Genomic DNA, 22394 nt, shown 5'->3' on the forward strand with positions numbered 1-22394 from the left:
TTTCCATATTTGCTTCAGGAGTGCTTGCAAAATTTGTGACATGCAGTGCTAGATTCAGCTGTTTCCAATGATTTTCACCCAGCATAGCTCAGAAAGCAACTGACATCAAATTGTTACCTTTCAAGCTGGGGGAGACTCTTCTTGTGGGCAAATAAACACCTGCTTTGGTCACGTTATTTTACCTTTCCATTGATTGAAGGTTATTTATCTGTGAAATCAGCCATCTTTTTGAAAGGAGAATCTGCTGATACTGCGTGAAAATCTAGTAAAAAAAAAAAAACCCACCACACCTTAACTTACTCTTTGCAAAGTCATAAGGTGGCCTTTTAAGAGGTGCTAGCTCAGTCATACCAGCATTTTATTAGAAATACATCTCTTAAGTAGCTTGACTTATTTTTCTTCCAATTTACAAGATTGCTTCTGACTGTATTTCAAAGGCATGAATTCTGCAGCTCTATTCAAAAACCTTACCTAAACTAGTTAATTCTATTTAAATTAATTTTCCAAATTATATTCCTGCTCAGGAAGAACTAAGTTCATTACTCTTAAATACTGTGTTTAAACTGGTAGTCTCCTAAGCTTTTTGTAGCTGAGTTTGATTATACCTTGAAAATGCTGGTGTTTAGTAGCTGCATCAAAAGATTTCTATGAAAAGGTTTCTCACAGCTATATTAAAACTGAGACACATCATGGGCTGTTGAGGGTGGAGGGGGGGGTGTGGATTTTTGTTTGTCTGTCCTTTGTCTTTTACTGTTGCTGAAGTGTGCAGGCATTTATGTGGAAGTGAAGTCATATGTTTACACAGTCATTGCTTGACTTCAGATCTTTATGAGACACTGGTATGAAGAATGGTTCCATGATCTTTGCTCTGGTAGAATCATTTCCCAGTTGCAGAAAAGGGCAAAGTTATGGTACACAAATAGACCACTTTTGTTATATAAGGAACTTGTTCAGATAGCGATTGCCCACATGAGAGGACATTTTAGTACAACATGATTAGCCTGGAACTGGTGTGCCTTTCCTGATGATCATAACTATGCAAGTAATCCACAGTCCTATTTAAAATGTTTTTTAAATTGGTTTACTGAATTGCTGAGTGGGAGGGTGTAATACATGTGTTTTTTATCTTAAGTGTGAAAGCTTTATCATGTCAACAGAAGTCTTTAACTACTGTGCGTTTTTAATTTAGAAAAGGCATAAAGCTGATAATGCGGTGAACAAGAAACAAACTCAAGGTAGGAAATTTTTTAAAGTCTATTAATTGAGGTTTGGGAGGGTTGTTTGAATTTTTTGCAAATGGTAGTAATGTAATCTGAACTGCTGATAGGTAATTGAGTGGGAAATTGCTTATGCAGATTACTTCAAAATTTGGAATGTAAACAGTTGAAATAACAATTTGCAGTCACATTAGCCCCACAAAATGGAATATGTTCTAGATTAAGTTTGAGGTTCCTAAGAAACTTTAAAATTTACTCATTTAACACAGGTGATGCTGTAGCAGTTAAAAGACTATAATCACCACTATATTTAGTGGGCCTAGATTATGATGAAAAGTCTGTGCATTTCTAAGTACATAAATTATAATTTTATTCAACCAGCAAATCTTGAATAATTCAGTTTTGGAAAACTCTAGAATTGGAAGGAAGAGTCATAAAATGGAATTTTCTATGCTGCTTCAAAACTGTGGATAAAGATGGATGGGGTTTTTTGCTTTTGTTCTCTGTGTGTTGTTTTTAAATATGAAATCAATTTAATGGTTTGATTAGAGATAATGAGATATTTAGCCACTGTACCCAAACCAAAACTTTGGAATGTGATTTTTTTTTTTTTTTAAAGATTCTGATAAAGAAGAGAAGTAGTATTAAATCAGATGATTATTTTAGCTCAGAAAGTGAGGGAGATATTAGCTAATACGTCCTAAACACGCCTGTCAGGTAGGAAGTCCAAGTATAAGTTCCTGCGCTGCTGCTCTTTAACTTTTCGTGTTATCTGAGGTAGGCCTCTCTATCAAAAGCTGATCTTGTTTTTGTAAACAGGAGGAGGAATGAGTGTCCTGTGAATTTAATTGCCAAAATATGAAAAATACCACAACGAGGAGAATCTTGCATGAATCTTATTTAAATAGATAACAAACATAACCTTCAGGTTTTTAGGGAGGGATGTAGTCATTGACTAAAGAAAATCAGAATTGTTGAGCACTGCTAACCACTGGAAAGGTCTCTAATTTAAAAACATAAATTTTAAAGCCTACCTAAATTGTACATAAATCTTAAAGTTTACAGTAAAATTTATGGGGGGTGGGGGGGAAATAGCTTATGAAACTACTGAGCATGTAGCTCAATAGGAGGTATGGAGAGATTAGGACAGGGAGACAAATCTATTGACTGAAAGCACTGGGAGTAGAAATCCCCAGAGAAGAGGCCTGGAGAAACAGATAACCTCTTATTTATACATAAAAAACAAAGGAAAGCTTAATGTAGACATCCAGAATTCTTTCATCAAGCATTCATAGCTTTTGAGATTGGAACCAAGTTTTAGGTAGCAGTGAATGTTGAAGTGCCTTTTAAATTTTTTTTGTCTGGACTGTACAATATTTTAAATTAATAAAAGACTTGTTTTACTGTCTTTCCTGCCTCTTCTCCTTGCTTACCTCTCATTAGGCTCTTTGGTGACTGTTCCTAAAATTCCTGAATGTTCCATGCATGCAAAAGAGCATCTTGGAAGTTGAAAGTGTAATGAGGATATGTAAAATATTGCTAGCACTGAGAAATAAGCTTCTTAAGCTAATGCAGTATTCACATAAGTACAACATTGATCCTAGTGTACTGTCAAAGCAATACTTAAATGTATTGTGAAATATAGTCTATTGTCAATAATTAAAGAGTTAATCAGTATGGTACTCTCTTACTCTGTTTTCATGTATTCAGCAGTTCTGTAACCCTGAAAAGTAGTGATGTGCCTGGTACATTATATATCCACCTCCACCTTTGGTTGTCCTTTAAACATACAAAATTGTTAATGAAATGACATGTGCATGTATAGATTCTGTATATGGGTTTCCCTTCATCTGTCTGTTCCCTAAAGACCATCTGTATCTCAGTTAACCTTAAGTAATTAACTTTCTAAATTTCCATTACTATAAAAAAACCTCTTGCAGAGGAGTTTGATTTATTAAGCTGCATTAGGGATGGCTTTTGTTACCTCAGGCTGCATACATACACAGCAGGACACAGTCAGACATTCTGACATGATGAAATGTGCTTTTCTGCAGTGTGGTGAAGTAGTCTTCTGTAGGGCAGATGGAGCATGCTTTTGAAAATTCGTTGTTAGAGACAGCTGAAAAATGAGAGATACATGTGTGAAAGTCAGGCTGCAGAAGACTTCATGGCACAAATTCTCTAACCATTATATAATAACGTGTATAGCAACACTGCTTCTTTTTCTGTTCCCATGAGGAAATTGATTGAATTGAATGTCAGTGTACGTTAATTGTGCTTAAAAGCTTATTGGATCAAGCTAGGGTTAGAGTACTCTTGAGATTTCAGGTGTTTCAGCATGTTTTCATGAGTCTGACTCATCCATTTGTGAGCTGATTTTAACCAGCTAAACCAGCAGGAAACAAATCCAGAAAGAAAAGGTGACGGTTTCCTTCCATTTAGTGGGTTAAACTGGCTCATCAAAGGGTCCAATAAATACCAGAGGCAGCATGCATTAAGCAGTGAGGGCACACACCTTTGCATGGGGTGAGGGCAGAACAGGACCTTCCCTTCGCAGTGGCAGTGCTATGTTAGGTCAGCTTGGCTGCAAGTGAAACAGCCCTAGGATGTATTTCAGCAGTGCAAGTGCTTCTGCAGCCAGCACTTAAGCCCCTGGCCACCTCTGGCAGCTTATTTACATTTCATTTCAGACCTGCAGAACTCCACTGTCAGTTATTCCACTATAGCTATTTGTAAAACTTAGTCATCTGGATTAATGCAAGGTGTATTTTTAATTCTCATCAGTTCTCTCATCTGGTTGATACCATGGCCCCACAAACTACTGCTGACACAAGGGGATGGAAGCAGGTAGTTGGTGGCACAATTACTGAATGTCTTGGGTTCCTTAGGACAGTATTACAACCAGTCCTCACTCTGGGTCTGTAGTTTTCCCAGTGAAGGGAAATGGTTTGTCAAAATAGACTTTGTGCAACGATCAACTGATTGGTGAGACAGTCATTAAAATATCTTGCTTACTGTCTGAAAGGGAAACTGCTCTATTTGCTATTGCCCTGAGCATATCGGCACTAATAAATTTGGGGGAAGGAAGGGTAAGAGAATTTATCTCTTCCTAAAGATTTATTAAACAGGTTAGATAATGACTCGCAGAAATCATTGAGATATACAAGAAGAGGGGTCAGTCTGGACAGAACCTCAGGAAAGCTTAGATGTAAGGGTCATATGTATTCCCAGATTTTGATCCACTTTTTTGAAATCAGCACATGCTTCCCTAAGAATTGAGTCCTGGTCAGGTACTTAGATAAGCATCCTGAGAGTTTGAAAGCTGAAAGACACAGTGAAAGAGAACACTCTCTTGGACTTACTTGAGTATTGATACATGGCAATATGTTTTCATTTAATTTTCTTTTTGTACATCAATCTTCAATAGCTTTATAACTGGTGCTAATAAAAAAAAGTCACCTTTATTATTCTCTGCAAACACAATCTTGGCAATCTTGGCACTTAACTGGCAAACAAGGCATGGGTTTTGTATCATAGTAGCAATACTTAAAACTAGAGTAGTGGAGTGTGCTTGCAATATTAATTGCTACTGCCAGGGAAAATTTATACTAAATCTTGCACTAAATGGCATGGGTCAGTTTGGGGGATTTCCAATATATTTACGCAGATGACTGCAATGATGTTGAAGTTCTCTGACATGCCGATAACAGTAAGAACAGCTGAAACCTAAGAAGCTGCTGGTGACTTTTTATGAGTCTTTTCTGTATGAACCTCATCAATATTTGAACTGAGGAAAAAAATTCTTGAATTGATTTCTGCCCCACCCCCCTCCTCCCCAATTTCATAACTTTTTGACTTTGGAACTTTTTATTCCAATTGACAATTTATTTTAAAACACCACATTATCACACAATCTATATCAGGTTTAACTGATTCTCAAACCCTGTAAAATGTTGTGATTGACTTTGTAATAAGATTCTATGGTACAAAAAACTGTTATACAGAATGTGTGCTGTATAATTGAAATGCTTGATGCGAATTTATAGAAACAAGGCATGCTCTAAAATGTTGTGTAAATAAGCTGTGTCTGTATGGCTTTTCATAAGGAATCTAACACATACCTGTATATTGCTGTTAGATTGTAAAACTGGAAAATTCTCTTTCTTCTTCTTTTTTTTTTTTTTTTTTTCTTCAGTACTGCGAAATGGTGCATGGGAGATTGTCCACTGGGAAAAGGTGTGTGTTTATGTTGATGACTTCTAGAGCATAATGCAGATTTAATACTTGCTTTATTTCTCCAAATAATTGTCATTGATAAGAATTAACTGGTAGGATGGGAAATGTTTAATCGTTTGTATTTTATTTTTTGTTTGTTAATACTTGTCTCTTAAAATGTACTTTTAAGTCAGGTCAGTTTTGATGGCATGAGTCGGGCAAAACTGCCGTTAATGGTGGGCTTTAAGTTCAGTGAAAAATAATATGACTTGGGAGTATTCGCATATTGCAAAATTATTCAGTTCCTTAGTATTATTTGGTGTGCCAAGGCAGAAACTTCTTTCTGGAAACTAGTTACTTTGTGTGTTTGCTGAGCTTCTTTGGCTTAAACCATTAGAACTTTAAAGACTGTTACGCGGTAGTTAGGAAGGGACTGTTAAAGGTAACTCTCAAGGACTAAATGTTACGCTGTCCATCTAGTCTCTTAGTTTTCTTGGTTTCCATACCTGAAAGCTTGAACAAAACTTGACCCACAGTAATTTGGAGGCAAGGTTCAGATGAAATTGGTTTATACCATTGGAGAAGCAAGGATAAGGTATATAGCGTGATGCAACAGAACTGTGATCTTAGGGGAAATTAATTTCTTCTTTAACTCAACTTCAGCTTCCAATAAAATATTTTACAACAACTAGCAAAAGTAAAGAACTGCATAGAGAAGGTCAGGGTTAGGCCTATTGAAGAATAGATTTCCAAAGAATTCCAGTGACCTTTGAGACCTAGGCTTCTTCAAGTGTGTGAGTTTCTAACAGTCTTTCTAGCAAATTCAGCAGGTAAATATTTACTGTGCTTAAAACAAAGGGATAACATACTTGTTTGAGACCATTAACCAATTCCCAGTTTTCTTTCAGGTAGATGTTGGAGATATAGTTATAATAAAAGGCAAAGAGTATATACCTGCTGACACTGTACTGCTCTCATCAAGGTAGAGATGCCCACTGATGCTTATAGTGTAGAGGCTGGTTTCTCTACCCTGCATTTATTTATTTATTTATTTGTGATTGCTCCAAGGAAATAAGGAATAAACAAAAATGCTGCTGTTCTGAAGTGTAGTCTTTTGTTCATTCAGACATTTATCATTTCAGGCAGTGTTTCTTTAAACTGTGACAATTAAAGTTTTAAAATTATACTGGCATTCAATTTACCCCTAAGAAAAATTCAGTATGTTATTTTGTTGTTGAGTATAGTACAAAAAAGGCTGATTCTCTGTCTAAAAATTGGACCTCGACTGCCATATTTAAACAGGTTGGCTTTTTGATACGTACCTAACAAATTGCATCCTATAAATTAATTAAATTTGCTACATTACAGGGAACAGAAATTTTTTTTAATTGATATACTCACCAGTTTGACAGTTGAATCAGGAAAAAAAAGTGAACTTGATGTGAGCCATCAAATTAGCACTGTCTTTGAGCTGAACATTCACTTTATTACCTGATATATATATATTATGAATAATTTCAGCACTGAAAGCAATACTTAATTTATAGCATGTAATGCTGTGACTTTTTTTACGTGGACAATCAGAGGTTGTTTATCATCATTTCCTTGGACAGTTTTATTTAAGAAATCCACATATTAAGTGGAAGATGCACATTTTTTCAACATCTGTTTGATCAGGTCAATAGACAACGTATTCTAAGAATTGTTTTAAATTAAGATTATTTAAATATGATCAATTGTATCTTCATTTATTACTGTATGTTTACAATGCAATTTCCATATTTTTTTTCTGGCACAAGCGGAAGCATTATTGTAAAGTGTATGATTATGGATTAGGTATAAACCCTCTATGATCCCACTGAAGTTGATGAATCCACATATATGTACAGTTAATAAGGTCAGGATCTTACGCATTTTTGTGACAGACTGTGGTATAGACTAGTACCTTGTTTGTTCCATCTTCCATTGTATGTCAAAATTAAGTATAGCTGTATCTAAACCACTTCTATTAAATTATTATCAAGTGTAAAGTAGTTGCCAGATAATACTGTAAATTTTCCCCACAGTCTGTCTTCAGTACTAATATTTGTCATAACTTCAGATGTTTTTATGTTGAGTATCCTCTATAAACCTTTTACTTCTGCACTTTGAGAAGCATTTATAAATTTTATTGGTGCTTCTCCACGAGGATCTTCATAGGCAATACGCCATGCAGCAAGAACATTTGTTCTGTTGGCCTGATAATAGCTTCTGTCAGGCTAACCCTAGTGTTCTGCAAGTGAAACACATTACATCCTCTCAGAGCAGCTTCTTTATTATCTTCCTGAGTAAGCTCCTAAATTGAGTCTTTGCCTAGATGTCTTCACTGTTTTTCCTTTTTGGATTTGGAGGATGCTTGCGTCACAGTGTTCTGCAGTTGTAGTTTACACACAGAAAAATACCAGTTGCCTGCAAAGCCTTTTTTCCAAGCCTTGTCCCCCCTGAAGGAATCCTACATCACATGTTGACAAATTGAACTAATAGTTAGCTGCTACTAGACTTGTTGGGACTGTTACCTCTTTGTTTAACCTCACTTTACAGCCCTTGTCAGAACACACTGTCCTAGCTATGACCATTACTCACCTTGAATTTTCCTGTCAGGTTTTCTTCTAGGATCCAGTTTGCAAAGGGGACCCTTTGAATTCTGATTGCTTTTCTGGGCCCAGTTCGGGCCTTTCTTCCAGCTAAAACTTCCTTCTTAGTTGTATTACTAGGGTCCTGTTGCAGCCCTCCTTCCAGGAGAGAGCTCTGTGCTGCTACATAGCCTCTAATTCTGCCTGCATAATGGCATGAGTTCTTCTCCAGCTCTCATCTCCACGTGACCATGTATTCTCCAGGAAGACAGTCTTGCCAATTTTGCTTTCCAGGTTATTGATGCCCAGTTACATTTTAGGTTTCAACAGCAATAAGAGCCTGTGGGCCTGGTTTTAATTCAAACTAATAATAGTTGGTTCTTTTTACCAGCAATAGCAGTTTCTGGAGAATAAGAGGATCTTAATTATTTCAGGAAACTATAATCTCTTACAGTGAAAGGACACTAACCTCTGAGATTTAATTCCTTTTGGGTCTTGCTAGTTCAGTGTAAATTGAAATTCACAAAGCTGAAACAAAACGTGATCATTTTCAGCATGTCTACATAGAAGGGTTCTTGTCACCTGACTTTTCTGAAAAGTTGGTGGAAAATCTTTTGTTGTGGCTTTTATTTTTTTAATTAATCTATGGAGTGGGTAGAAACTTTGTCAGTTGAGAAACAGCTTTTTATTTTTACTGTACAATATCAATGGGTTCTGCAGCTTAAAATTGGTGCCTTACAGTAAAACAGTCCACTTGAGTAAAAATGAAAATATTCTAGCTCTTTTCTTCCTGACCTGATTAAAATAGATTTTGAAAAAATTGTCATCAGACGTTTTAATTAACATGTATTGTTTGTATAATAATTTCAAACTCTGTCTTTTTGTCTTTGTCCATTTGTTTGATTTTGGTTCTGTTTTTGGTTTGGTTTTTTTTTCCCTGTCACTTATTTTTCTGTTCTAATCATTTTCAAACTGGGATGTGTAGGTGGCAGTAGGGGAAGTAGTGAAAGTGACCAATGGGGAACACCTCCCAGCTGATCTCATCAGTCTGTCATCAAGGTTAGAATAAACTAGTTGCACAGGATACGTGTATGTGGGTCCTCGTATACCAAATATGAAAAACACTGCCATGCTGGTAATCTTTGCTTTGCTGTTCACCTTTCCTCACCAAAACCCAGCCATTTATAAAATTAGAAAGGGTTCGGTCGATAAAAGTATGAATTGTTAAAGCGTAAATACATGATAACACTCCAAGAAGTGAAAATTTGTTTCAGTCCTCTTTGTTTTTACTCTATCCCCATGAAATTTTATCAGACAAGTTGTCATTGAATAAACACACAGTAAAACACCAGGATAAATATACATTTAATTCCTTAGAGCAAATTAAGAAGAGCATACATGTGTATACCAACCCACTATTTTCAGCAAAGAATATAGCTTAATGTTGGTAGGACTGGTAGAGGACCCTCTGCACAAACTTGGATGTTGCACAATCTCTGCTGCATGCAATGGCAAAAGCAGCACTGTTCTTGTGTATCGTGACAAAATGCATGTTTCTTAGACACGCCAGCTTTATGCTATTGTCTGCACTGTTACCGCACTTTGTTTTTCCCTAACAAATCAATGGGCCTGCCTTGATCTAACTGTAACTTACTTAATTTGGAGGTCACTGCTGTCTGCTACAGTAATTACAATTAAGCATGTGTCTCACCTGAAACATCACTGCTGCCTTAGTCCATTTTAAAAGTGCTTCACAAAAATATTGTTTGGTTTTTACTATTAAGTAATAAAAATGCTAGAATTGTAATAATGTTTTATACAGGTGATTCCTTCCAAAAGATCTAAACAGAAGTTGTTTACATTTTTAGAAAAGTTTGCCAAAAAGAAAATGCTAGCCTGAAAGGAGTTTATGATAATGATTTTTTTTAATGCTTTTGCTTTACAAAAATGTTAGAATAACCTACATAACTTTATCCTGCAAGCATTTTAAAACTAAGTTGCTTATCAGTAGCCACTGTTGCATTAAGAAAGCAAATTTTAAAAAACACTTGATGGTTGAATTTCATGCTAGAAAAAAGGAAAATCTTAGCAGCTTTAAAGTGGTGTAGAGACTAAACATTTATTCTTTTAAGTTGTAAGGGATTTTTATGACTCCTCTCGTCCGTTACAGGAATGAAACTTCTTTCTATTGTAGATACAAGTAGTAGGTGTTCTGTCCTTCATGTCCAGAAAATGGGAGCTGAGTGGAGTAATTCAGAAATCCTGACCTGTTATTTACCAACTACTTGCAGAAAAGTAATTTTGTCCTTCTGTATCTCCTTTTTCCTAGTTAACACTTCTATAATGGTTGTAATATGTTTTAAAATCTGAAAGTATTTTACAAAATACTACTGTTACACATTAAAAAAATTGTATTGAAAAAATTAAATGCAATAAGCCTTTTATCAGTATATGTAAAATAGATGAACTATTCAAATACTAAATGCTCTGCATAAACTTAAAACTTTTAATTTATAAAAAAACTTTTTAAATTGCATAGAGGACAGATATATTTCAAAAACTGTATTATGTTATCCATAATTTAGACTTCTTTTTATTAGAGAACCCTTTACAAGAAAAATTCCATGTCTAAACTACTGCTGCCTACAGTAGCAGGCACTAAAAATATACTACATTTGTGCCTGTATCTTCATCTCATGTGAAAACAAAGAAAACTTACTATGTATAGCATTTTTAGCAGTGTTTCATCTAACGTGGGTAGGTTTTGGCAAACTTTTTTGAAAATGTAAGGTACTGTTGCTTTTACAGATATGGCTGTAAATTATTCTAGTTCTGAGGATTTGATAAGAAAAAAATCTGATTGCATAATTAGCTATTGAAAGATTACACAAAGTTCATGGATTTTGACATAATAATTTAAAACTAAGAAATTTTTTTTCTTGATAGTGAACCACAAGCTATGTGCTACATCGAAACATCTAACTTAGATGGTGAGACAAACTTAAAAATTCGACAGGTAGGAATTTCATTTTTGAGAATATTGCTAATATTATTTTAATCTATTATTGCTTATAAAAACATACTTTATGACATTAATGGCCATTTTAGAAGACTGTGAAATTTTAATGGTTTGAATAAAAAGCTGTGGGTTATTGACATCATAAAAGTTTTTGTTCAATTAATTAAGCAGAACGAATTAATGGTTACTCTTAAGCCATACCTTGCACTTTTGTTTGGGGGTTTTTCTTTGGGTAAATAGGTGGAAAGAGTTGTAGTTGGGTATGGGTTTTGGTTTTAGAGGATAGGTGAGGGAGAAGCCCTGCAGAAAGAAGCTGATAGTGCCAGTATTGTCCTTGAGGGGCAGGTAGGGAATAGCAGTTTTTGACTGAGTGTGCTGTCTCTGTGCAGGGACGTTCTTGCTGAGTTATATGATGGGTTATGAACCTGTCTTCGTCATGATGTTTTAAGATACCAAGGTGACTTTCACTGTCTATAGCATCCAGCAGAGTGACAGCGAAGTGTAGCAGTCCCATTTTGTTCCCATAGGGATACTGGTTTTCTGGTTTTGCACTATCAAATTTATAATACGTAGATTTATGTATTGTAAAGTGATTTTTTTTTAATGTCATGACAAACTAATTTTGTTTTCAGGGTTTGCCACTAACATCAGACATAAAGGACATAGAAAGCTTAATGAGACTTTCAGGCAGAATTGAATGCGAGAGCCCAAACCGACATCTCTATGACTTTGTTGGAAACATCAGACTGGATGGGCATGGGTATGTAAATCCAAGGAAGATCATCTCAGTAGATTCAATCTAACAGTAGATAGCTATATGTAGTTAAACTGTTCAAGTTAAAATACGAATAGTAAAGTCTATTCTGTTAAGACTAGAGAGGTAAAAATCTTTTCTGATGTATTCTTTATTAGACTTTATTTTTTTAAAAAACACGAGGGGTAAAACCATACTTCTAATGTCTACAACTTGAGGTTTTTATACTAGTTGACCTTCATAAAGCAATAGCTATTAATAATAGAAGGGAGTACTAATCAAATTCTAATAGTTCTGGAATATGTACCTGGTAACTCACTTCTTAACAGGCAAGGAATGAGATGCTTAAGTTTCTATTATAGAAGCTGAATAGAAGTAGTTTCTTGTCTGTTTTTTTTATTGTTCTTTTCTTTTGTTTAAGTCTGGAGTGAAACTGAGTCCATCGCTTATATACTCAAATTCTTCTAATTTGGTAGCTGAAAGACATTTAATACCTTAGCTTAGTGAAAGTATGTTTCACTAAGAAAGTATGTTTCTGTAAAAATAGACAGCCTCAGTGCAATTACAACACACATGCTTGTAAAACTGCTTCAAAAATTCGTAAAATACTTCAGTGCTTACCAAATATTGATACTTGGAGTTTTCTGTAGGTTTGAACCGATGTATTAGGAGTATGAAGTTCATTACTAGATCCAGAATTGTTGAGTCCTTCATTCCCAAAGATTTACAGGATTTGTTTTTTATTTGGTAGGCATTTATTTCTCCATATACAATATTATTCATGTTTGTGGTTTTAAAGTGATATATATAGTATTAACTAATTATTAAATACTTTTTTTTTTTTAATATTCCATTCTTTATTTACTGATTTCTTACAGATGCATTCCGGGAGTTTTCAGTCGCAAGAGTGTGGATCTATTATAATTCCACTGTACTTGTCGTTAAGAAGAGAAAAACATTTACCTGTAATTCTTCTCTGAAGGTAATAGTTATAATAGATCCACACATTCATCCTTCCTCCATGGCTAGAGAGAAAAACATATTTTTCTTTTAAATCTAATAATTTAATTGTAAAATTTGATTTTAAAATGAAACATTGGATGTGCTGATGGCCGTTATGCCTCAAGAACATATAGGAGCACGCCATCTGCTGGTCAAGCAATTTGCCATTTGAGAAATTCAGTTTTGGAATATTTTGAATATAGTTCTGGTGCACTAGGATAGTTCCAAAAGTGTGGCTCTAATATAATATTTACCTTCAGTGAAAAAGAATTGCAGGTAAGTAACTCTTTTTGGATCCTGATCTTATTTCCGACCTGAAAAATCAGGGATGAGTTCTCTTTCTGCCTATATTAGAGGTAGCACAGGTTCATCTAACTGGTATTTATTTATCCAGATCTTTAAGACCTTCCTACCAGATTATGTAGATCCAGAAGCTGTGATTTCCACTTTATCCACTACCATCTTAACATTTTTGCAAAGGCAGTGGAGGATACTGAGAATGTATCTCCCTCTTCTTTCTTCTTTCCCTTTAGATAACTCACTGGAGTGCCATAAATATTGTATCTGGTTGACCTTTTCAGTCTTTTTCCCTTCATGGGAGAGCAACTCCAAAAAACAAAGGTTCTCTTTTACTCTTTTGGATACTCAGTATTCAAGGAGATAGGACTCCACTGACAGTTACTTTGCCTTTTGGCTAAATCTGTGGACTAAACGAGGCCAAAAAAGTTTTTGTGGTATTCTCATCTTTTGAGTGTGGTAACTCTTATCTCCAGAGTTTGCAGCTCTTTGTTATGCTCATGAATATACAGAAGCATGTCACTTGGTTTGAGGCAATGAAGACAATTGGCTAGAGAAGGGAGAAAAGTTCTTTAGCCTGGATAAATTTGAAATTAGGATTAGACAATGGCTCAGAAAAAGGGTGAGCAAGTTAAAAACAATGGCAGATACTAGTTATCCAGACCTAAAGAAAATGTTTTCCTGAAGACGTTCTTAAGAAAATTTTGGATAAGAGTGAAGTATGCTTGTTAAGAAAAACATTTTGATGTGTAAGCTTTCAAATGAGTCTTAGAAATTATTAGCTCTTAATATACCCCATTGAGAACATCCCTTACTGAATACAACCCAAATACATTGCTGAGGCGTCATTATTATGTAGCATACAAGAAGAATCAGATGAGTTGGAGCAGTTTTGAGAAGGCTGAGGCCAGGAAATCGTGACTTCAGAGCTCTATCAAGTCATCGCACCATCACGTCATTACAGAGTGGGATAAGATCACAATGCTGAGGATCAGCATGACAGCTGGCAGATCTGGGCCTTTTAGTCCCTGGTTGTTTTTCTGTTTTCATCTCCTTGATATGTGCAGCAGTTCTGCTGGAGACAACTCCCACTGGCTGCAATTTCAATTCTTTTCTGATTGTCTTCCCAATAACAGACCCTTGAGGATAAATTCCTGCCCCAAGTTGGAGAAGCGTATCTGTTTGAGAGCCAGTGTCCTGATGAAAAACAGAATCAAAGGATCCTGCAATGGAAAGGACTTTACTGCATATTCTTCACAGTTTTTAAGAGGGGAAAACAAAGAGGGAGGTCAGGAGGTGGCAGGAAGAGTCTTAGAACTCTCCTGACTCTTCAAGGAGTACAGGAATTAAGAGTGGAAGGTTTTGACTTCTGCCTTCCTAGAGACTCTTGTGTTAGTAGAAGGGACAGAAAATCTTTTGGCATTCCGGAGAAGGTCCAGAGTTGAAAAGGTTTCCAACTTACCTGTGGGGAACTTAAAAGTAACTTTCTCTGGTTATATGCCTTTCATCTTCTGTGACATTCTTGTTAGTGTTAATAGACTGAAAATACCTAATTATTCTTGGAATGACATGTAATCCATTCTTTAACTGAAACGTCTATGTATTGTGCTGGTGGATGGTCCAAAAGTCTTAGAATGATTCTGATCCAGGAATGCAAATAAATAAATAAATAATTATAAGAGCAGAAGCAATCTTTGGTGGCAACAGGAGTCCATCTTAATGATTCTTTTGTAATTCAAACCCCAGCAGTTCCTTTCATACTAGAAAGGACATTTATTCTCTTAATTTTGCCATGATATGAGCACACTTCAAATACAAGAGCAGTACAGTTCAGATTTAGAAAGTAAGTAAATCTCAGTATGTTTTATATTTCTGATTCCTTGTTTTGATGAAGTGCCCGCACCTGGAAATTATTTTCCGTGGCAATATCATTCAACATTTCAGTTGCTGAAACGTACTTACTTGGTAGGGAGAATGATTACTTAAACGGTTAGTATGCTCTGTGCTAGTTTCCTAGAAAGTAAGTGGACTAAGTTGTTGTGGAGTGGTGTTCATTATTTGTTTGGGTTTTATGGAAAAGCACTCAAATATTTTTCCAGATCAAATATTTTTTTCTAGTTTCTGCAAATTAACATTGCCACTGTTAATTTTAGGGGAGGAAGAATGTGTTGTTTCCTTTTTACTTATAGTCTTTGAACTTAAAAGCTTTTTGTTTGAGAGGAGAGAAGGGGACATGACAAACCAGAAAAAATTATTACCTGACACTTACTTGCTGAGGCTGACTTTATGCTCTTTGTGCTACCAAAAATGTTACCAAATATCATAGCTTCCTCAGACTCTTTATAGCTTATGTATCAGAGATACAGTTGCTGTCATTAAGCAATATATTTGTGATCTTCATAATGTGTTGGTTTCAAACAACTGTAGAGATAATAGTTTTAGGTAAGAATGCCACTAGAGCCCATTGACAAGTCTGAACTGCTAGCTGGTACTTATAGAAAGAAAAGTGAAAAAATACAGTATTGTTTGTCCCAGGGAAAGAGTAATAATTATCTAAAACTTTTTATATTTTAAGAAAAACCTGAGCTACAGTATATGTGTAAAGTCAGCTGTCTGAATTTAAGACACTTAAATGTTTCCAACATCTTAAGAGGTTTTGTTGCTCACTTACTCAGTGCAGTTCTGAAAGAATAACACAAGTAAATTTACTTGGTTTTGCAATTTAAAGAAGGTACAGGAAATATTGTTGTGAATTTTAAACAGTTAATGATGTTCATAAAGGATACTTATTTCACTGGAAGAGTGAATGAAGTTGAGAGTTCAGAAAATTATTTCACTTGAAAATTGCTTTGGAAAATTGGTTTTGTAAGAATAGTCGAGTTTCAGCATACACTTAGAAAAAACTTCATAATCATAAATCAAAGAAAAATTAGCCTTTGTTAGTTTCAGTATGTTTGCTAAGTAGTACCATAGCTTTAGTGTCCATAGTCAAAATTAAGTGGTAAGTAATATTTTTGCAAACTTAAATTTTTGGACTTGCTTTAAACTGTCAAGTTTTCTCTCTGTCAACACTCCCCAAAAGTTAACTTTTAAAATTAGGTTCCTAGCATATTTACAATAATCACCTAAATTTTGAGAAATTATCTAATAAATTTTAACAACTGCTGGTTATGTTTATTCACTGACATTGATTGTTTTAATGCTAAAATATAAAACTCCTTCCTTCTAGTACTGTTCCATTGGGATCTGATCAGATTCTTCTACGAGGAGCTCAGTTGAGAAATACTCAGTGGGTTCATGGGATAGTTGTCTACACAGGACATGACACAAAACTTATGCAGGTTTGTCACTTGGATTTTCTCTAAATGACCTGCTTTGTTACCTAATAATGACATTACACAACACAGAAAATCCTTTCAGAAAACATGGCTAGATTCAATATAGTAGTTAAAATGTCAGTAATAGAGCACCTTTGTTATGAATTAAAACCAATAAAAATAAAGCAATTTCTTGTTACTATTAGTCACTTAGCCACGGAGTATTTTTTCCACTAGTAAGCATATTTGTTGATTCTATATTTTAACTAATGTTTTGAAAACTGGTTTATTAGCAAGTTGGATCATTATAGTTTGCCTGTTCATCTTTTTTTATTTTTGACTGCTTCTAAAACTGTAATCTTGCGGAGCTTTCTTTAAAGTACAAAGGTAAGCATTCTTGTCAGAAAACAAAGTGAAAGTTTATTTATTTGAAAAATGAGGAGGGAAGAGAACCATTCTCAGACTATGAAATTACATTTCCTAGTGCTGTTTGAAATATCAAAATTGAGATGCATTTGTTGAGAAAACAGAATGCTTTTAGATTGGTCGTGTGTGTCATTACTTTTCTGATTTGTAAAACAGTTACTTGAAAAAGTTTGATTGTTTGTATTAGCAACTGTCTTCTACAGTACTGATAAGGTGTATGCACATTCTTTTTTAATGTTTACTGTTATCTGTTGCTGTTACGAGTGTTCTGTGTGATTGTTTAAACTGCTTGTAGCACAAATCTAAAGCTCTAATTCATGGATCTATAAACTGCTGGTTTTTTTTTCTTTTGACTGAAACAGTTATGTCATTTATGATAATGATATATTTGGGAGAATATTTAGAAAAGGATGCAGTAACATGTAATTTGAAAAGCAAGAACTGTGTGTACCTCTTCTAATACTTAACAACCACTGGTTTTTATGTCTTGCAGAATTCAACAAGTCCACCTCTTAAAATGTCTAATGTGGAACGAATTACGAATATTCAGATTTTGATTCTGTTCTGCATCCTTATTGCCATGTCTTTGATCTGCTCTATTGGTTCAGCTATATGGAATCGAAGGCATACTGGAAAAGATTGGTACCTTGATCTAAATTGTAAGATGTAAAATAATATATTAATATTTTGGTGTTCAGTTGTCTTTCATATTTGGAAAGGAAGATGATTACCATCCTTTACATAGTGTGTTTTTTATCAGTCTGTCTTTATTGGTTGTTGACTAAAGTCATTAGGCTAGGTATATCACAGCAAGAGTAAAATTTACCTTACTGTCCATCTGAGGCCTTGCTAAATTCAGGAAGGGGAGCTTTGTTGTTTGCCCCTACATCTTTCAGCCTCCACATCTCTGCAGCTCAGCAAGGTCTGTATCAGCATTCCACTGGCATAAACAGTCAGCTTCCTAGACATCAGACTAAAGCCATTTTCAGCTATTACTGATGGATTACATTTAAAGCTGCAGTGACTTTTCTGAATTTTTAAGCTCGCTCATCCCAGGAAATTGTGCTGTGGCTTTGTAATTTTTACTATACAGGGATCTAACTAACTAATTACTGGCTGCCAACATCAGATCTTAGCAAACTGCTCCTAAAGAGGATAAAACAGGCACAAAATATCTCATCTAACATATTATACTGGGCAGCTGTTCTCACAGTGGATGCAAGGCAATGTGATGTTATGTGGGCCTTCACATGCAACATATTGACATAATTTGACCCTCAGTGAGGAAACTAGATTTAAAGGAAGTTTTCATAAATATACCTTGTGGTCAATTATTCACGTTTTCAGAATTTCTTATGGTGGGCCTAGAGCCTTCTTTACTTAGGCAGTAGAGCAAGAACTAGGCTTTCTGCTCCTGAAACAACAGAGTCTTGAGCACAAAGCTGCTGATTGTAGTCATCAAAGTAGGGATTATGGGGTGGTTTGGTCAGTTTTAAAAGAAAAATCTTAGAATTCTGATTTGAAAGCACTCTCCTAAAGTTTCTGTCGAACAAAACAGTTGTCAGCATTTATGATGAACTTTTGTTTATTGAGAACCTTGCTTCTCTTCTTTTTGATTCTGAGGAAGACACTTTTTAAAAAAAAAAACGGGGGGGGGGGAGAAACTAACTTTCATATTTCCATCTTGAGGTGGAAAAAAGCGAAATCATTAATGGAATATTAACAATTTCCAGTAATACAAAAGGATGGCATTAGATGTGCTTCATCGTTTGTTATTTTTCATCTGATTCTTCTTTTCAGTGCATTTTTTCTTCTTTTCTGGGAAATGTAGAAGTTTTCACAATATGGTGGCTAGCACAGTAGTGAAGCAGCTCAGAAGCTTTTGGTTTTATTCCTGAAAAAAGAAACACGAAATAGTGGCCATTGATGTTTTGTGTGTTCTTCAAGTGATTAACCCTGTCAGTTTATTTTCTGATATATGCCCCATGATTAAATGAAATTGTGTTGGATTTTGTAAGGTATGCCCTTTAAGGCTGCATTCAGCTCATAGTTGTTCTTGTACCAGGTACTTTCAATATGTAAGACGCAATTTATTCCCCTTTCCCTTTAGTTATTTAATTTTTATGTGGTAGTGAAACAGGTTCCCAGCAGTGCCCCATCTTTCTGAATGCTGTTAGTATTTAGTTAGAACAATCTGTTGCCTGTAGATGAAAAAAAGTGGTAATGTTAACAAGAAATATCTGAATATTATTTGATGTACAGGTAGAAATAGGTATCAAACTTCATTTAATCTCAGTAGTCATTATTGAGAATATCAATGTCATGGTGAATGTTAGCTTTCTGGTCTTTTAGACTTGTATTCTGTTTGATGCTGGAATTGGTTTTAATGAAAGTATCCAAAACCTGCTCTCTTGGATGTTAGAGTAACACATTCCATAGGCAGTGGAAACCTGTCTATTTCCCATTCGCATCCTCTTGAGGTGCTACTGCTAGAGTTGTCTAAAACTTTAAAAGGAAAAAGTATTATAAAACTGCTTGTTATATACGTTAATATTCACATTTCCAGTTCTTTTAGAACTTTCATTAAACTCTCTAATTTCATCTCACCTTTTCACATGGTGTAAATTTACCTTTTTCACAGTATTTTGCTGGGTTGGAGGGGGGAATAGGAAGGTGTGAGGGTGGATAGAGAAAAAATTCATTCCACTCCACATTTCCCCCTTTAAAAATATAAAACTCTAAAATTTAGAGTTTAGAAATTGGTTGCTATAAATAGATATTCCCAGATTGTGATCTTAAAATGTAGCAAAAGAGGGAATGGCTGGTAAGTTTGCTTTTCAGAAATCGGAGAAGATGGCAAAGATCTCTAAATTTGAACTCCACTTTATAATAGAGATCCTTAACTCTTATGAAGGTCATTTATAGGCAAGTGATACTGTAATTAATTCTCAAGTTTCCTCTTAGACACAGAACATTTTAAAAATCAGCAGTTAATGCAATACTCTGTATATCCATACTTTTAAGTATGGTCTTAAATGGTTTTTTTATTTGCCCTTTTTTTTTTTTTTTTTTTTGGCAGATGGTGGAGCAAGCAACTTTGGGTTGAATTTCTTGACTTTTATCATTCTCTTCAATAATCTTATTCCAATCAGTTTGTTGGTTACGCTTGAAGTCGTTAAATTTATCCAGGCATATTTCATAAATTGGGTAAATACTATTTTTACAATATGCATTGACTTCTAAAATCAAGTAGTTTACAAGTGAGTGAAATGATTGATTGCCTGTCTATGTGTACATTTTTTTCAAACTCCTTAATGCAAGTATGTAAGTATGCTGTTTGTTTATTATTACTGGAATCTGAGAAGGTAGTAATAAATGGTTTTATTTAGTGCTTTTATACCTACACCAAATTGCTTTTTGGAACATGTTTTTATGTGGTTTGTACTTTCTCATTATAAATATTCAGGTATCAGTTTCATCCAGAATGATCAGAAGAAAGTCTTTTGCAATCCAGTAGAGTTTTGTCCAGTTTCATTTTTTCTTTCTAAGCATAGCCCATGTTTTGGGTTTTTTGGTTTGCTGATTTTCCCACCACCACCATAGTTTAATGGGGGGTTTTTTGTACAAAGCCAGTGTCTATTAGTATTCTCTCTTACAAAGTATATAAAGACCATTTTGCCATCCTTTAATTTTTTTTTCTTAATGGATTAATAATGGGGGAAAAGAACGGTTTACTTTGTTTGGGGTGGGGCTGAAATATTCTCCTTAAAGCCATTTAAGTGGTTTTAGTAGCATGCCTTCAATTTTTCCATTTTTTCCAAATGTAAATTAATCATACCATTCTGAACTCTTTAATTTGATTCCTTGATCAAATGCATGAAATAGATTTGTGTGTGTGAGATAATGATGTCATGCAGATGTAGATAAAAGTATATGTGGAGTAGCAGGTGAAGTGTGTGCTTTATTTTAAAAGTTAAATCTTTTTGTGAGCAGCCAGCTGGTTTTGATTTCTTCATTTCTTTTGTGCTATAGAACAAATTGTTGTCAAATAAGAGAATGCAATGAAATTCTTCCTTTATGTTCTGTATTCTAAAATAAATATTTAACAAAGGCTCACCCATTTTGAATGTGTAGATTGGCAGCTATTTATACAACAAATCCAAAAGATGGTTTTTCTGTTCCCCCCCATTTCACATCATGAGGGTTTAATTGTCTTTAATTTATCTTATCCTTGACTCTGGACATTTATTATCTTAAACATTATCTTTGTGTGTGTGCATATCATATTGGTATAGAAAAGTTGGTCATCTGCTGTACTACATTGCCATACTTCACAATGTTTTAATCTTTTACTGTATTTAAAAATAAACTGATTTTTTAATTTTTTTGGACAAGTTAAAACCCCCCCACACACACACAAAAAAACCCACCCACCACTTATACCATACATTTACTGTGTACTTTTAAGTTTATCTTCATGTTTTTATCTCAAGGTATACTTATCTTGCTATTTAGAAATGACTGGTTATGCATACAATATAAATAGATAAGACTGACCTCTCTTTAAGTGCTACAATGTAGTATTTCTACTTGTTGCTAAATCTATTTTAGATGTATGGGTACAACAGTTTTTCAATAATACAGATCACTGGAAATAATGAGAGTAAAATCTCAAAGAATCATACAGATTTTTGTTTTAAAGAGGAAATTAATTTTTTCTGGGGACTCTTGGAAGTGATCTGATTGTGTCTCTGGCTTCCTATGTTGAAATAATCATAAGCAGATAACTTGTATTCATGTTCGGTCAGCTCTTCTACACTTACCTTTTCTATTTATGTGCTAGATTTCTTGTAATAAGTTCTGGAAGACTAGTTTTGAAATATGTATACTTTTATTTGTAGGACATAGACATGCACTATGAACCTACAGACACTGCTGCGATGGCTCGTACTTCCAATCTCAATGAAGAACTCGGACAGGTAGAAAAACATTACTGGTTCTAACTCTGTGTATTGAAATTATTCATGTTAGTTTACAATCTAAATTATTAATGTGAAGATTCATTTCAAAAAACTTATATTCTTGCCTTAGTCTTTGCTTATTTCTATTCTCTTAATTTTGTCAGATATTTTTAAAAACACTTTGCAGTATGTGGGAGTTAAATTTTTGAAACCAGTATTAAATGAACAAACGCTCCTTTATGTATCAATGTGCGTGTGGTAATCACAGAAGGTTGAAGTGTGTCATTAAAGTTACAAAATCGGAGGAATTTTGCGCATTAAGGCTGTCTGTGGCACAAAAATTTAGGCTCTGTATATACATTATGATAGTGTGCATCTTCAGTATGTCATTTTTTTCATACGCTCTGCCTTGCTCAGAAGAGACAGTGGGTATGCTCTAGGATTGAATCATGGTTGTATACATTCCCTCTTTTTTGCCACTGAAGATTAGAAGCAGTGAATGGAATGGGGGCTCATGACTGAATTGGACCCTGGAAATTTGGGCTTAATTCCTCATGTTGCTTTGGAGTTCTCT

General features: G+C 34.8%; 1 protein-coding gene across 7 annotated transcripts in view; it reads left to right on the plus strand.

Moving 5' to 3' along the window:
• ATP8A1 (ATPase phospholipid transporting 8A1) overlaps positions 1 to 22394 on the plus strand; it is a 130303-nt gene that overhangs the window by 21148 nt on the left and 86761 nt on the right. For 3 of the 7 annotated variants that reach the window (XM_052780155.1, XM_052780158.1, XM_052780157.1), the window contains 9 exons: positions 1190 to 1235; positions 5413 to 5453; positions 6341 to 6414; positions 10991 to 11060; positions 11696 to 11823; positions 16346 to 16457; positions 17353 to 17518; positions 19939 to 20066; positions 21761 to 21838. In XM_052780155.1, coding sequence (XP_052636115.1) covers positions 1190 to 1235; positions 5413 to 5453; positions 6341 to 6414; positions 10991 to 11060; positions 11696 to 11823; positions 16346 to 16457; positions 17353 to 17518; positions 19939 to 20066; positions 21761 to 21838 — 843 coding nt within the window. Of the gene's footprint in view, positions 1 to 1189; positions 1236 to 5412; positions 5454 to 6340; positions 6415 to 9029; positions 9104 to 10295; positions 10340 to 10990; positions 11061 to 11695; positions 11824 to 16345; positions 16458 to 17352; positions 17519 to 19938; positions 20067 to 21760; positions 21839 to 22394 lie in introns of those variants that run through there. The other 4 variants (XM_052780156.1, XM_052780159.1, XM_052780160.1 and 1 more) reach the window with 4 other exon arrangements.

This window comes from Harpia harpyja, chromosome 2 (genome assembly GCF_026419915.1).
Source record: "Harpia harpyja isolate bHarHar1 chromosome 2, bHarHar1 primary haplotype, whole genome shotgun sequence".
NCBI classification, from domain to species: Eukaryota; Metazoa; Chordata; class Aves; order Accipitriformes; family Accipitridae; genus Harpia; species Harpia harpyja.